At 36.2% G+C, this 18,094-nt stretch overlaps 1 protein-coding gene across 5 annotated transcripts in view; it reads right to left on the bottom strand.

Annotated features, from left to right (window-relative positions):
- GRM5 (glutamate metabotropic receptor 5) overlaps window positions 1-18,094 on the bottom strand; it is a 529,070-nt gene that overhangs the window by 146,707 nt on the left and 364,269 nt on the right. For all 5 annotated transcript variants that reach the window (XM_045483678.1, XM_045483677.1, XM_045483680.1 and 2 more), the window contains exon 4: window positions 2,942-3,177. In XM_045483678.1, coding sequence (XP_045339634.1) covers window positions 2,942-3,177 — 236 coding nt within the window. The remainder of the gene's footprint in view (window positions 1-2,941; window positions 3,178-18,094) is intronic.

Below are 18,094 nucleotides of genomic sequence, written 5' to 3'. Positions count from 1 at the left end.
TCCCAAGACAAAATAAGCAGTACTTTAGCTATGGGTATTTCTATCCTTTGTGTGAAGCCATTTTTCTTCTTGAATTATCTATTAGATTTAAGGTACTGGAGAAAGTGAGCAAAGCAAAGCTTCTTGATTGACATGAATTGGAAACTCCTAATATTAACACTCCAACTCAAAAATGGTTGTCTTATGCACACTCCCTGATGAAAGGGCTTAAGTGCATTATATTTAGGAAAATGCTGGTAATATTTAGTAATATTATAAATATGAGTAAACTATTTGGGGCCCCTAAGGAGGTGGGGATAAAGATGCTAAGAGGATGTGGGAGTGAATAAGGAAATACAGTCAAAAGTAGAGAGTAGTGAACAATTAGGTATCTATTATGAATTCCATAGTAATGTACAAATAATTTTAAGATTTTTCCTTTTTGTATCTTTGACCTATATATTAACTATAATATAAAGCAAATTTTATGGCAATTTTTAAAAATTGTAACATTTTATCTTTTTAGCATACCATACTGGTTAAACTTCAGACAAATCTGAGTTCAATTATAAGTTCCAGTGTTTAATAGTTAGCTGACCTTGAGCAAGCTATTGTTTTCTCCTAAATCTTCATTTTATAATCTTTAAAATAAAGATAATAATATTATTTCCTTTATTGAAAAGAATAACAGAGGTATTACACATAAGTGTCCATGTATGTACAAAATGACATCTCTTGTCAGATAAGATTCTGGGGGCGGGGGGAAGTGGCTAACGAGTGCTTTCCAGTACTGGAGTAAGGAGCCAGTTCTGAGCAGAGTAATCATATCTGCGTATTCATGTGTAAGACAGAGATCAACAGCAGGCTAAAAGGGAGGATTTTACAGAACATTTTCCACAGAAATAATGTTCTTTAGAAATCAATTAAAGAGTTTTTTAAAACTATATCTAAATAAGATCTCCAACAGTGGGGAAAAAATAAGAGAAACAAAGAACCATTTCAAAGGGAAGACATTTTAGACAAAAAAGAAAAGGAAAATAATATTGGCACAAACGAGGAAAAGGGTGAGGATCAGTTGGAAACATTACCTTAGACACACTGGTTAGGGGCTGTCACTAACTCCTTAATAAAGGATAACTGGAGATGAGATCAAATCTATTGCTTATACTTTATAACTCCTCCAGTGTAGCTACATATAGAAATCTGTACACAACCATAGAACTGGAATACAGAGAGGCATAGCCCCCAAATCTCAAGAGAGGAAAGAAGTCTGTGTCCATCAGAAACTAGATAGAATGATGAAAGATATGACATTAGCTATAAACATTGAAATTGTGAAACAGAAGTCATCATGCTGTTCATTCACATATATTTTTTTTCATGAAAATAAACAAAACAAAACAAAACAAAACAAAGGAAATGAATAAGCATTTGAAGATTTTGGACAAGCAGTATCTGAAGTCAGAAAGAAACAAACATACACACCATACTTCTGTGATTTCTGGATTTCACTGATCAATACAATATCCCACACTTCAGCATCTTTCTCCCCCCTCTTTACTCAAACAGAAACTGACATAAAGATGCCACGTTCTTATTTTACCAGATACCGATATTTAAAATAATTACAAATCATCATTCACCCCCTTCTTAATTTCACAAAAGAATGAAGTGATACCAAAAACATGACGGACATGAACTGGGAGGGAAAGTGCATTATGAAAAAATTCACTATATTATTTACATTATTCTCATTTTTGTGCTTGTATGTGACAACTTCTCTGTGCACTGGAATTGGTTTGTGGGCCATAATTTCAACCCCACTATCTCAATGCACTCCTGTATTCCAGCATCATAGATAAAGGCACCCATATCACCAATTAAAACACTTTACTCCTATGCAAATGCATATGGGGTTCTTGTTACACAATGTGATGATAAGGAAGTATCAATAAATCACTTACCAATTTTGAAAAACCTTAATTTTTGCAGGCTTTGACATACAGATCAATATTGGCAGTACCTTGGTAACTGGAGTCAAGATTCCCTTTCAATGTGCAACAAATAATTGCAACTAAACCCTGTGTTTAGCTCTTGTATTATCATTTATAGCACTGAATTACAACATTGGCTGGCATGATTATCTCCCTTCTAGACACTAAACCTTTTAAGGGCAGGAACTAGTTTTCCTCACCTTGTTATCTTTACAACTAAAACAATAGTTGAAGGGAAAAAAAGCAATAGTTGGTACAATATGAGTCCCTATAAGTATAGAAGAATGAATGGCAACATTCAGATTATGTCTCCTGAAACATAATACACTATCCCTGCTCCTGTTCTATATATTGATGGAAGTAGGAATTGGCTCTGTCCTTTAATATTCACCTGATTCAGTGCAAGAGCAAGAGAGCAGGGAAGGGGCAGAGAGAGGGAGAGAAAGAGAATCCCAAGCAGGCTCCACACCATTGGTGCAGAGCCTGATGCGGGGCTCAAACTCACGAACCATGAGATCATGACCTGAGCTGAAATCGAGAGTCAGACGCTTAATCAACTGAGCCACCCAGGAGCCCCCTTATTCATTCTTCAGAATATGACACCCTTACTAAGTGTTTAACTCGGTGCTAACTGCTGAAGATAATCAAAATGTGCAGAGTGTAGTTCTTGCCTTCAGGGATGGCAATCGCAGTTCCTCTCTGGAGCTCACATTACCCTCTTAGCACAGTGCCAATTTCTTTAATGATATAAATAACAAAATTGTTTTAAGTCTCTGTGGAGTAAAAATTTGCTCTGATATGTTCTTAGTGAGAATAAAGCCTGTTTATCACTGTAAGTGGCAATAGCCCCTCTGTTTATGTAAGAGTCCTCTTCTCCAACAGATTATAGCCACTATCCCTATGACACAGTTTACATAAATTGGAGCCCCAGCCTCATCCACTTTAAATGAAACAATAAATCTGCTTACTATTGCAAGTCTTGTTGTATTTGCTGTTCTCCTGTGCAAACCCTTCCAGCCGGCACTGAAAACGATGCTGCCAAAATTCTTGAAACCAAGGATTTCGAAGGTTTGTTTCTGGCCGAAGCTTCAGATAATAATCATCAAACCACTTGACATCGGGAGATTGAAGCTTGATTGTGATTCCACCAACAGCTTCTCGCTGATATCCATCTGTCACATCATACCTGTCAGCCCAGCCATCACTGTGGGGAGACAAAAACCAGCTCAGCTTAGAACAGATACCTTCTAAGCCAATGATTCCATTTGCTTTCCTTTTGAAAAGATCAGTAATTAAATGGCTACTCAGCCACACCATGGTCCTACATTATACTTACATGATTACTGAGATAGAAACTTAGAATAAAGATTATAATACACCATGGGAATTTAGGGTCTAAGAGTACTAGAAGGCACCAGTCTCACTAACAAACTGTGGAGAATAACCCAATACTTTTGGCAGAATGTGACTGGTTTTAAAACACAGTATATGTATGGAAGCTGCACGATATCACCATTCACATTATTTACTGAATGCTTAGTGGCTAAGTGAAGTTAACTTGAAATCCATTCTGTTCCTTTATAACAATTAGTTTAATGACCATAGGGTAAAAATGAAAATATCTCTAACATACACCTAGTATTAATTTCACCATCCTATGACATGATATTCATTGTTTTCATATTTTACAAGTAAATAATAGAGGGTTAAAAATACCTGCTGATTATGGTAATTCTGTTAAATATTGATTCTTCAGCACCTCAAACTGAAATCCTTAATCCACTGTCCATATACTCTTTCCTGTCCCATGGTACTTCTCTAATATATTTAAAATACACATATGGAATCATGTTTTGCATTGGATGCATTAAAAAAACTTCTTAACAGGAATGCCTGGGGGGCTTAGTGGGTTAAGCACCTGACTCTTGATTTAGGCTCAGGTCATGATCTCACAATTGTGAGATCAGGCCCCTCATCAGGCTCTGTACTGGGTGTGGAGCCTGCTTGAGATTCTCTCTCTCCCTCTCCCTCTGCCCCTCACCTGCTCGTGCTCTCTCTCTCTCTCAAAAAACAAAACAAAACAAAACAAAATAAAACAAAACAACAACAACAACCACAACTTCTTAACAATGGTATATCAAGCATAGTGTCAGGAATCATACTCTTCAATATTACTCTCATTCTATCCACTGATCACTCAAAGTAAGCGAGGAATTTTAAGATAAAAGAATTAGAAATCAGAGACTTCATGTTACAATGGTATAAGAATATAATAGAACAAGAGGAAAGCACTCTAAGCTTATTTGGAAAACAAGTGAGGCACAACATTGGAAATAAAAGACATAAAAAGATGTTTATATCAAATTTGGGCACACCTTGGGGCATTCAGGACAAACGAGACTGACTTTTTCACCCTCTTCCACTGGAATAGGCACAACTTGTGCTAAGTATCTGCTGGGACCTAGTGGTGGTGTCTTTCCTTAGAAGAAGGCATGTACTTTTTCAGGAAAGATAAAGAAAGTCAAGGGATATTTTAATACTGAAAAAAAGAGTAACAAAGAAGGAAGAGAAGGGGTTTGGAGAGAGCTGAAGGGAAGAGTAGAATGGAACCTCCTGAATGCAAAGCAGTAAAGTTTTTGGAGTTACACAGGGTTGGGGGAAGTGGGCACTGGGGAGAGGGAGAGGGAAAGGATTTACATTCACAATCAGTGTTTATTTCATCCATTTAAGATATACTTATCAGAATGTTAATTTCTTTTTATCTTCCTTCACATGCATTTTTGTCTCTTATATATATTTTTTGTAGGTGGAGACCATGCACCAATATTTCGCATATAAAATCAGCGCTGGGGAAGGTATTATGTAAGTAATTAATTAAAATAAGTATAAAAAGCATGTACTTTTTTCCAGCTTGTTCTGCTATACCAACTCTGACTTAAAAACTGATAATGAGAGTTTTTCCAAAGGTCACAGATTACTCATTAAAATATCACAGGGGCTTGGGATAACTTGAGATGTTTCCTAAGGCATCAGTGGGTGGAAGAGGAGAAAAAAAATAAACAAACAAAATAAACGATTTCTTCTTCTAAGTCATTTCTGACAAAAGATATTTCATTAAAATTATGGTGAAAATTCAAAAACCTTTGTGGAAGATCAGGAAAAAAAAATAAGTAATGCAATATGTTTTGTCCCAATGTTGAATTTGGTTACTTCACACATTATCTTCCCTCAAATTTCTCATTTTCAGCTGCAGAAAATTTTATTTAAAGCTGACAAGTTGAAATGATGTGGGCTTGTTTGCCTCATTTTCTCCCTCTGTTGTGGAGGGTTTATTATATCACTGGTATGAGAGTGTGGGTCTCACTGGCACTGGAGGAGATGCATGGGCGTATTGCAAACGGGGCAGGAAGCTCTGTTTGTCAAGCAGAGCCCCATTCTCCAAGAAGTGGTAATTTAAATTGCTCCTTTTGTTAATGCTAGCTCGCTCTTATGTAACACTATGATTATGAATATTACATAAGAAATTTAAGATTATAATGGGTCCAATTTACCCTTCACAATTCATTCATTGAATTTAATGGGGACTGTAAAAAGCTTGTCTTGATAAACTTTTTTGGAGGTAATATTTCCATAAAAAAAGTATCCCCACCAGAGTGTGTTAATTGATTCATTTCTCATCATGTTCTTTAGCTCTTTTTTTTTTTCAGGTATAAATCTCTTCTCCATAGTTAAAAGAATTTGGCAAAAGATGATGTTTTATTAGCAGCCTATACATTTGGCTTGTGAATTTAAAACAATTTAGTTCCAGATGTTTCCATTCAACAGCAAAATAAAAATCATAGAGGAGTGTGAATGTAAACAGAAAATTCCAATTTCTATTTGACAAAACAGGGTTATTCTATTCAAATTTACAGGGGAATATCTACTATGCAAGTTTTAAGAAACTTCACTTCCTGCTGGCTAAGTTAGATGGTGTCATATGTCATTTAGGTTATTAAATATTAACATTTTCACAAAAAATGTGCTTTCAAGATTTGTGTTAAGATGATAGGGTATCTCTAAGTAAGGAATAATAAATCCAAATGCAAAATGAAACGCCAAGAAAAACTTGAACGTACTTTTCTATGATCTAATGCTTTACATTACACTGATAGACTAGACTGTCAAGTACTACCTAAATGCTTTCAGGGGACATATATTTTACCAAATAAGGGAAAAAAAAGTGGGGAGGAAGACAAGGAAAGAAACTAAAAATATACCATATTTAAAGCACTTTTCTAGATTTAGTATCTATCTATCTATCTATCTATCTTTCTATCTATCTTCTTTATTCATCTATCCATCCATCCATCCATCCATTTAATTTCTCTCCTCACTGGTGGGCATTTTAACCATCTCCTCATAATACATTTCATTATTTTCCTTTCAATTCCTTGATATACAGTTAATCCTCATTATTTTAAGATTTATCTACTTGCTAAATTTATTTGCAATACCCAAATCAATACTCATGACACCTTTGTGGTCATTTGCGCACATGCACAGAGTGGCAAAAATTTTGAATCTCTGGCTGTGCACATTCCCAGCTGAGGTTGAATGAGATCATCCTCCGCTTTCTTGTTTTAGCTTTCATATTCTAAACAAGTATCCTTTTCATGATCTATTTAGTATAAGGGTTCTTGTATTTTTTATGTTTTTTTTTCATTGATTTCACTGTTTAAAATAACCCCCAAGCATAGTGTTATCTAGAGTTCCTAAATAAAAAAGGCTGTGATATATCCTATATAGAAAATGCAGTTTTTAAATCAGCTGCATGAGTAAAGTGAGTAATGAGTAAAGCGTTGTTTGTTATGAGTTCAATGTTAATGAAAAAACAGTATATATTAAAGAAGAAATATTATTCAATACAGAAACACACATAAAACAAGGTTATGTACAGACTAGTTGATGGGAATGTTGTGACCAGAGGCCCATAGCAATTTAAACCTGTATCTTCCCTGGGGGCAATGGTCAGTATTCACTGATTTGGTGTTTGGTGCACGTTTATGGAACATAAATACTGTGAATAACAAGAATTGAGTACACAAATATATTTTTAATTTGAGTGTTGTTTTAGGCCTCCAGTTTTTCTTTGACTATGGAAACAGTGACTTGGACATTTGAACAGGAAAAATATTTTTAGATTAGGTTGGCTTAACTAAAGGAGGAATCTTTTCTATGTACCCATTCTCAAAACACTTCCTCAGTAGATACCTTAGACTCTTTATATTCTCCCTTTAAATGTCTCCCTGAAGACATCGTTAGGACACATTATCTAGCAAGAATTTATTTTCATTTTCTTTTCAAGATTGCATTACCAAAATATATATTCCTATTCTATGATATCCCCTTCTTCCTTTCTCCTCTCAAGCCTCAATTCCTATTATTTCACATAATTAGCAATTCGTGAAAATTGAACTTTTATGTGTTTTCAACAGAAGGTTCTTTTTTAACAAAATTGACCTGAAATCTCCAGTTCTAATTCATCTTCTCCATCTCTATAGCTTTCCTTATTTTCATCAACATTTATTAAAAATCTACCTACCTTAGACTAAATTATTTTGTGGCAATAAACTGTCAATATTTCAGTGGTGTAGTACAAAAGTTTATTTCTTGCTCAGCTTTTAGATTCATTACAGATGGTCTCTAACTCTACTCCATGTCGCCTTCATTCTGAGACATAGTCTAAAAGAGCAGTTTCCTCCTGGGACGTGGCCAATGTTGTAGAAGGAAAAAAAATACGCAATGGTTCTTAAGTTGTCTACTCAGAAGTGGTACAGATACTTCTCACATTTCATTGATGAAAGCAAGTCATATGGCCAAACCAGACCTAAATGGGACAGGTGTGTATGGTCTTTCCCACACCAGTGAATGTTGTGAAGAAAAATTCACTTCACCATATTTATGATGTATTGAAATTGTACTGAGATGGAGAAAAACATAAATTAAATAGGTATTAGATACTACACACCAGGCAGGGCTCACAGTCTAGTAGAGGAATGACAGAGGACAGACATATAAATGCATATAAATAAATATCATCGCAGGCATGAAACAACAGCAATGGGAGAGAACATCAGAAAACAACTGGCTAACTCTATGTAGGAAGATCAGTTTTAAATGGAACTCGACACATATGGGTAATGGAGTGATAACAGTATTTTGAAATGGTATTTTTTTAAGACAAGAGAAGGTATTTGAGATTCAGGAAGTAGTGACTATGAAGCACTGCAGTTGTGTAGATCACCTAGGGCAATAGGCCAATGAGAAGTCAGCGGGGGAAGACCAGTTGCGAATGGTCTTTTATATCACGCCATCATTACCTGACTTTTTCATTCAGGTAACAGGGAGCCAATGGTGGCTTTTAAGGTGGGAAATAAAATGAGGAGCCGATGAGAATTGGATGAACTATGGTAGCAGTGTGACAGGTTAGAGTGGTTGTACATCAGTGTTAAGGGAATCGAGTTGCAAAATGTGTTGCAGTGGTCAAGGAAACTGATGGAGGACTGAATTTAAAGAAGTAGCTAGATTTCCCTTTATATGCTCTCTAGTAGTTCCTTTCTCCTGAATTTCTACCTATTCTTGACATATATGGTTGATTTGAATGTTAAAAAAAAACAAGTTAACAATTTTCTTATCTTTGGTCCAGTACTATATTAATCCACCCCATTCTATTATGTTTAGTTTCTTGTATGCTAAACAATAGTTGTTGGCAATCAGAAAATGAGAAATAATGAAAATTATAGAACTCCAAAGATTTGATACTCTATATCATTATGTCTTTATAAGAGAAATATTTTAACCTTAGAATTATTATTTTTATCATTTATTTTACTAAATTACATATATATAAAGCAGATCAATACTTAATGGTTATAAAATCATTACTTCAAGGTTTATAACCAATAGATTTAATATCAAAATATGTTTCTGGAATGTGGAAGCCCCTGAGGGCTACATGTCAAAAGGAATAAAAAATATTGGAAAATTATGAAGAAAAAAGATTTATTAATTATCAAATGTTAGAGATGTTTAAATTTTATTTTATGTTTTAAATTATTCTTTTAAAGTTTTTATTTTTTTTGAGAGAGGGAGAAAGTATGTGCATGCACACAAGCAGGGGAGGGGCAGAGAGAGGGGGAGAGAGAAAGAATCCTAAGCAGGCTCCCCACCATCAGCAAAGGGCCCAATACAGGGCTCAAACTCACAAACCATGAGATCATGACCTGAGCTGAAATCGAGAGTCAGACACTTAACCAATTGAGCCTCCCTGGCACCCTGATGTTTAAATAATTTTAAAAAAGCGTCTCTCTTATCAAAATCTAAAGCTGTATAACACAGATGATATAATCTTTTCTTCCCTTCCTCATTTCCTATTAATATATTTTAAGTTATTTAAGCTATGGAAAACAGAAAAATATATGTAGTGCAGAAAACTGCACTGGATGATCCTTTAGTTTCAGTTTCCATGTTCTATTCATTAGAATTCATTAATTAAATAAGCATTTTGAAGACCTCTTCTATGTGTTCAAACTGCACAGACACTGTGGTGGGTTCTAGTGCATGCGCTCAAGGAGCCAACAGTCCATTAGGCATGACCTGCCTGAATGGGTTATGCTGACTTCCAGCCCACTAGATGTTTCCTCATCTATCCTTCAGACTGAACATCCCTTTTCCTTTTTACTCAAACTATATGCAAACAGTATAATTCATTAGGTTTCCAGTCACTGAAACATTGAAAATCACATTCTTATCCTACCTCCCTGAGATTATTCCCTAGTCACCTCAATTAGTATTCTGGGTGTTTCCAAACTTTCAGTCCTTAACATTTACAATTTCTTGATTTATTTACATGGAAGGCTAATCACATACAATGGGTATGGATTTCATTAGTTGAACTCTCTCAGACAGCAAGATGATTATTTAGTATAACTCCACAGAGTTCTTGAGGAGGCATCTGCTGTGGGCAAACAACATAAAAAATCACCTCAAAGTCTGTTTCAAAGGGAGCAACACCAGACTAAAAATGTAAGCATCAGAATGACTATTCCTAGAAGTTAGCAGCCATTAAATCTCTGTCAGGGGATGTGGAGGTGGGGCTGTGCCAGTCACACGTGATCATTCTTCAGTCCTGCTTTGTCATAGTATCCATGCTGCAGAGACTAAGCACACACATGTTGTGTATCAGAGACATGACACATTGATTCCTCTGCCTCAAATACCTCACATGTTCACACCTCCAGGCCTCTGAGTACACTATTCCCTCTGCAAAAGTGTCAGCTATCCAACTCCTCACGTGTTTTCTGATTTGATAAAATCCAACATCTGTGAAGCCAACAGACTGGGCTAGAATGCAGCTTATCAAACTTCTTGAGTTTCCCTGGGCTGAACAGTTTTCTCCTCTCCACTTCCAAGATTCTGGGACATTTATTCCTTTATTAATTGAACAAGTATTGGGTAACTAATATTCTAAATGTGGGAGTATACAGGTGAAGAAGAAGATGAGATTTCTGCTCTCGTAAAGGGAATATTATGATGCTTTTAGTTTTGCATTTGTCATCATATTTATTTCTGTCTCTCCAAGTCAACTAGAAATTTTATATTTTGGACATCTCATCTTTATGTCTATTATAAAGCCTGGAACATACTAAGCACACAAGAAATGTCTAATATAACTTATTAGAAAATTAGAATTTAGAAATCAAACTTCAAATTATAGAGAATTCTTTCCAGATAACTGCACATATTCATTTTTAATTGAGAATGCAGTGCTGTCAGATGCACCTTATAAAATATCTCTGAAAAGCTGAATTGATTCCCCCCTCCAAAATGGTCCTCTCCATTTTCTACCTGATACTATTAAGGTTAATGAGTACATTCATTAGGCTGCATCCCAGCATTTTTTTTTTCCCAAATCTGTTCACAACCCACATAATTATTATGGAAACTGCTGTTCTACCCACATGTAATCATCATCCTGCCAAATCTTTCACCAATAGCATTTTAGAAGATATTTCAGGATTTTTTTCTGATAGTGGGAGTCTACTGACTGCTTGGTTGTCTTCATATAATATTTCTCCCCCCCTCGGGGGGGGGGAGTAGGAGGTCTTAGAATCTAAATAATAGTGAAAAACAAGGAAGGATATTGAGCTTTTCGATAAAAGTTCTTACGAATATATACCATTCAACACTAATGAATTGTTTAATTCTAAAGAGAAGCACAATGCAGAATTTTCAAGAAAATGGTTATTTACTGAGAATAACTGGGGTTTATAAATCTTAGTTTTTCGCATCCCCAAGGCTTTATAAAGAATAAGTAGATGTAGATTGGTGGAGCTATATTAGCACATTCAAAAGAAGAACAAAAAGTCAGGAAGCTAAAATTTGCTATGTCTCTAGCATGGGGGTCAGGTGATTTCCATTTTATTACTTTTCTTAATCCTCTGTAGGCCTTAGCGACTATTTTTAGCCCTACTTTCTACTGCTGAGGAAACTGAGGCTCTGAGGGATTAAGGCACCTACTCAAAATCTCACAGCAAATATACAGGGGATTTAAATCCAGATATTTCTAGCTGCAAAACTCCAGTGCTTTCCATACCTCATAGAGTCTCCAAAGTAAGACATACAGTGATGACAGCACTGAGAAATACTTCCTAAGGGTACCATATTTAAGAGGCATACAATGAAGGATAGGGAGCAGAGTGTATGGCTGGGGCCACATGGGTAGAAATTTAACATGGCACTCAAGATTCCTGCTCTCTGGTGTACTAATTACTAATTAGTGTACTAGTGTACTAAACACTAATCTAGATAGGTGCTGCTGAAAAGGAATCTCAAGATGTAATTAAGGTCACAAATAAATTGACCTTAAAATAGTGAGATCAACCTCAGTGAGTCTGACCTAATCAGGTAATCCCTGAAATGTGACTGGCTCTACCTGGGCAAAGAAATTCAAATATGAGAATGATTTGAGATGAGAGAACTGGAGGAGACGCTCCACTGCTGGCTTCTAGTGGCCTCTAGAAGCTGAGAATGCCACCTGGCTAACAACCAGCAAAGAAACAGAGATTCAGGCTTGCATCCAATAGGAACTGAATTCAGCCAAAAACCTGAATGTGCCTGGAAGTAGATTCTTCTAAAAAAAACCCTCTAGACAGGAATGCAATTCGCCAATACCCTGATTTCAGCCTGTTCAACCCTGAGTTGTGAACCCACTTATGCCATGAATGGACCCCTGACTTCCAGAAAGTATGAAATAATAAATAAGTATTGTTTTAAGCTGCTAAACTTGTGGTGATATGCTATACTGCCATAGAAAGTTATTACTCATTCTCCACCTCTCTTCTACATTTCTTCACTTGGAAGACTGAAGCACGTTAATACTGGAAGGGAATGCAAATGTAGAGATTTGACCAAATTCTTGGTTTTGTCACAAGAGACAGGCTTCCAAAGGCTTGGGGATTCACCAAAAATTACAGAGAGTATTTAATATGTTGGAATCATTGGGACATCCAACTTGCTTCAATTTAGACTTTAGGATGGTAGGCATTCTCCCTTCTGGTTTAAAGACTTGCTTCTCAGGGGATGCTTCTTTCCCATACATATTCTTCACAGAGGAGAAGCTGAGAAAAATTTTTGTGAATAGATTTTTTTTTGTGAGCTGCACAATGTATTGCTTCCCTTGTCATATTATAGCTATTTGAGGCAATTGTGTAAAATATACGATATGGTAAGATAATTGATTCAGTTAAATAGAGAAAGTGCGTTATGAGCAGGCTATTGTACCCACAGCTTTCTATAACCTTTTTCATGTTTTCTCATGAAGCTTCTGTACTTAGGATAACCTTCTAGTTTTCAGACCCCCTTTCCACTGATTTCCTCTATTATGCTGGTAAACTAAGCATAATGTTCAGAGTAATAATTATTTATAGAACATCTATGAAATTCCAAGAAATAGGCATATTTCATGATGACGCTGGAGAATATACTCACCCCCTCCACTCCACACACACACCGATGTGTTTTCTTCCTTTATATCTTAAAACAGGTCCTTCAGATCTAATATATTTTCCTCATACTTTCCTCAACCTTCCTGTAGTATTTAACCTATCCTTTCATTTAGTAAAATTTAACAAACAACATTGCACATGCTCATTTCTCTGCAGAGTGCCATGTATGAGGAATAAAGAGAAGAAAAGCTGTCATTCCTTACCCACACTTCAGCATCAGAGACAGGGAAATAAGAACTTACAGAGTAGTAACAGTAATTAGGGTCTGCTGCCCGCCAGGCATGGATTGTTCTCAGCACTTGCTATATGTACTTCCTCTCTGCCATGTATTATTTATATGTTTTATATGTCATATGATATTTTATATCTTCACATTTTACATGAAGAAAATTCAGGTGGAAAAATCATAAATCACCCAGGTTTATACAGGATTCAAACTCAGTCCACCTAAACCTAGAAACCAAAACTGAACCTGTACAACCTATCAATGTGGTATTTGATCCCAATATGTGTTGAAAATTATCCGGTTTTGCACATGAGAGTGTACAGAGGAAAGAGTTATTTTAATTTCTGTTAAACACGCACACACACACACACACACACAGACACACACACACATCTTGGAATTGGTTTCTTTTTTTTCCTCCTTGTGACTGTAAACAAAGAATTGCCTTAAACCACTGCATTCATCTTCTGAAAAAAATGCTATCTTTGTAGTGTTAGAATACATTGGCACAGTTATTAAGAATCTTTCTACTCACAAGGAAAAAAGCTATTAGGAGATGCTCAAGAGACCTTGGTATCTGTACATAAACACCAAATGGACTCTCTTCAGTTCACATTTCACTTTGAGGCAACATGTTTTTCCTTGACAAAATATTCCCATGACACCCACTGAAACCAAATCTGTTGTTAATGTCTCACATCTATCAGATATGGTTTACCAGTGAACACTTACAAGTGGTAGAAGACCAGTAAATAATCAAAAATTATTCTGGGTGTGAGATTAAGGTTTAGAAAGAATCATTCTTTAAGAAGCCAGACAAAACTCATAACCTCAAAGTCTGAACATTTACATGAATTTTGATGCTACAGGCCTAATAATTAACCCAAACAGGTGGAAAATGTAGGCCACAGATTAGAAACTAACAGATACTTCCACTTTCAGCTTTGATATATGATAGATTAGACAAACCTGCTCCTGAAGACAACTAGAAAATCTAGATAAACTTTGAAAAACACCCACTTATGCTTTAAGAAAGCTGTCAAGTCAGCCAGATCTCAGGGACCAAGATCCTGGAGAGAAAAAAAAAATGTACTGAGGTATGACTTTCCCTTTGAGGTAGTCATAATTCATTGAAAGGCAAGGATGAGTGGCTAAGAGGTTGGAACAAAAGCAGACGGTCAGGCTCAAAGTTTTTTAAATTTTGGGCTAACATTACTCCAAAAACACTATCAGCAAATATCTGGGAGAGAAGAGAGCACAGATGTGAAAAAGACATTTGGTATTATCCCTCAATCATTTGCTTACTGGTAGGCAGTTGCTGTGAAGCTTAGAAGTTGAGCATAAACAACGGCTAAGAGGCTCAAATAGATGGCTAGAGTGTTACACATAGTGGATTAAAGAAAAAAGATTTGTACTTCTGGACCTCCAAAAAGAAAAACTCCCAGTAAATATTCCAGGCTTCCATTTGCAGTTCTTAAAGGCTATACCCCAGTTGTCAGGCCCAACCAGTAAGACAAACCCCAACAACAATGAGGCCCAACTTCAAATCACCTCAGTGCTGAATTAGATTAAAATGGTCACTCTCTGTTATAACTCCTTGAAAAGCAAATAATTTTTGGAGGAATGTACTATTAGACATAGCTTCAGATGATCTCTACAATGTTTCATATACATTGTCTATCATTCAATTAAAATAAATTTAAGCAGTTTTTTGGGGTGGGTGGGTAGGGGTGAGACATAGAGGAAATCTATGAACAGATTCTAAAATTTGTATGGAAATATAAAGGACAAAGAATAGCCACTATTATATTGATAAAGAAGAAAAAAGTTGGGGAATGCACTGTTAGATATCCAGGCTTATCATAAAGTTACAACTTTATACAATTTTGTAGAGATAGATAAATAGACCAATGGAAGAGGGTCCTACATTATACAGAGACTTGATTTCTGACAAAGGCAACACTGTAAAGAGGTACAAAAAATGTTCAACTAAATAAATTATTCTGGGTAAATTTATATCTATATGGAAAAAATCTTGATACTTAATCCATGCAAGTTAAAACCAGGCTGATTAAGGATCTATATGTAAGTGATAAAACAATAAAGCTTCTAGATGATGACAAACAAAAAGGAGAATATATTCATCACCTTAGGTTAGGAAAGATTTCTCAAACACAGCACAAAAATGACTAACCATAAAATCAGGATTATTAAAAGTATTTATAATGAAATTGATGTATTCATTTTCATCAAAAGATACCACTGGGGGCACCTGGATGGCTCAGTTGGGTAAGTGTCTCACTCTTGATCTCAGCTCATGTCTTGATCTTAGGATCATGAGTTCAAGCCCTGTGTTAGGCTCTAGCTGGGGAATACAGCCTACATAAAAGAGAGAGGCAAAGACAGAGACTACCGATTGAGTGAAAAGGCAGGCCACAAGTTAAGAGAAGATCTCTGGAGTGTGTGTGTGTGTGTGTGTGTGTGTGTGTGTGTGTGTGTGTGTGTAAGTCGATACATAGATAACAGGTGGATTAACAGATAGGTAGGTAAATAGCTGATAGATAATTTAAAAGTACTGATATCTAGAATATATGAAGAATTCACATAAATTAATATAAAAATAAGTCTTATAGGAAAAAAGATCAAGATGTTTGAACACTACACTTCACAGAATATCTTTGAAATGGCCAATAGGTGAAACAAATGCTCCACTTCATACATTAGGGCAATACAAAGTAAAATCACTATGAATAGCATTACATGCCAACATGAATGGCTAAAGTTAAAAAAAGATTGGCAAAGTGCAGAATGAAATCTGGAGCAATTACAATTCTTCAACATTGACAGTAAAAGTATAGCTTGGTGTAACCATTTTTGAAAAGTAGTTGGCAGTGTCTATAACAACTGAATATAAGCATACACTATGACCAAGAAATTCCACTATTAGGTATGTCCCTACCAGGAATGCTACCATATACACACCAAAAGGTATGCAGAAGAATGTTTACACGAGAACTATTTGCAATAGTTTTATTGAAAACAACCAAAATTTTGATTGCCAGTAAAACAGATGATAAATTGTGGTTTATTCATATATCTGTACTGATAGCAACGAAAATGAACAAGCTACTGCTACATGAAGCAAAATGTGTAATATAGACATAATATTGAGTGAAAAATATACACAAAACATATTATTCCATTCATATTAAATTAAGACAAAGACAATACTAACCTATAGTGTTAGAAGTTAAGATATTGGTTCCTTTTGATAAGTATGCTACAGCTTTCCTCCTGTTATTGATTTACTGTTTCATTCTTTTGTGGTAGAAACAGATATTTGACATAATTTCTATCTTCTTGAATTTGTGAAGATTTGTTTTGTGGCCTAACATATGATCTATCCTAGAAAATGTTTTGTGTGCACTTGAGAAAAATGTGTATTCTTCTGCTGTAGGAAGGAATGTTCTGTATATGTCTGTTAGGTCCATTTGATGTATAGTGTTGTTCAAAGCCTCTGTTTCCTTATTGATTTTCTGTCTGGATGATATATCCATTGTTGAGAGTGGGGTATTAAAGTCCCCAACTATTAATGTTTTGATGTTTATTTCTCCTTTTAGTTCTGTTAGTATTTGATTATATATTCAGAATTTATGATGTCGGATGCATAAGTATTTGCAATTGTTTTATCTTTCTGATGGATTGGCCCTTTTTATCATTACATAATAACCTATCCTGTCTTTTTTGACCATTTTTAACAAAGTGTATTTTGTCTGATACAAGTGCTGCTACCCCTGCTTTCTTTTGGTTTCCATTTGCTTGAATATCTTTTCCATCCTTTCACTCTCAGTCTATGTGTGTTTAAAGCAAATGAGTTTTTTGTGGGTAGCATATTGTTGAATCTTGTGTTTTTATCCATTCAGCCATTTTATGCTTTTTGATTGGATAATTTAATCCATTTATGTTTAATTATAGATAGGTAAAGACTTACTGCTGCAATTCTGTTGTTTTCTATCTCATTTTTCTGTTATGATTGAAGACTGGGTTCCAAAACTACCAATGGTCACTGATTAGGCTCCACAGCTGCCTGTGTTCTCTGGTAAGGCTTCCTGGTTGGGCAGGACTTGAAGCTATATTTAGCCAGTAGTCAAGGGTTCAGATTTGCTTCCATGCCCAAACAGTGCCATTCAACAGGTTCCAAGGCTAGTATAGCTCACTGGCTGGTGGCCTGAATCAGGCAAAACTGTCCACCAAGCTCCCTGGCCAGGCAGACAGAGCCATAGACTCAATTTTGTGGACTGGCAGAACCATTGGCTGGGCTCTCTGCTCAGATGCCACTGGGAGAACAGCTGAAGGCTATGCTGTGGAGTTGCCCCAGTTCTCTGGTTACACTTCTTGGTCATGTGGGTATGAAGGATATCTTCAACAATAGGTAGGGCTTCCAATTTGGTTCTCTGACTGGGTGGAGTGGCAGAACAAGCTCTACAACCAGCACAGCTCACTGGCTGATGATACCAACCAGGCAGGACTGCCCACTGGGCTCCCTGGCCAGACAGGGAAACTGGCTCAGCTCTGCAGTTGGGCAGAGCCACTGGTTAGGATCTCCACTCAGGTACAGCTGCAAGGAAGAATGTCATCTGCCAAGAGCTGAGTGCTAATTGCTAAAAACCCTAACACCATTCTCTGTTTCTATGTGGTCCTCAGTGGTCAAGCCTCATGGATTTCCCCAGCGATCCATGTGAGGTGAGAAGCAAGTGCACTTCCTAGGAAGCACCTTGCAACACTGGGGGAGCTGGATGCCTACCTTGGATTCTTTTTTCCCCACTGGAGAAAACATAGGCTCAGGG

Source organism: Leopardus geoffroyi, chromosome D1, assembly GCF_018350155.1.
Source record: "Leopardus geoffroyi isolate Oge1 chromosome D1, O.geoffroyi_Oge1_pat1.0, whole genome shotgun sequence".
Taxonomy (NCBI): domain Eukaryota; kingdom Metazoa; phylum Chordata; class Mammalia; order Carnivora; family Felidae; genus Leopardus; species Leopardus geoffroyi.
The sequence above is the reverse complement of the archived record's forward strand: the minus strand, read 5'-3'. Positions and strand labels throughout refer to the sequence as shown.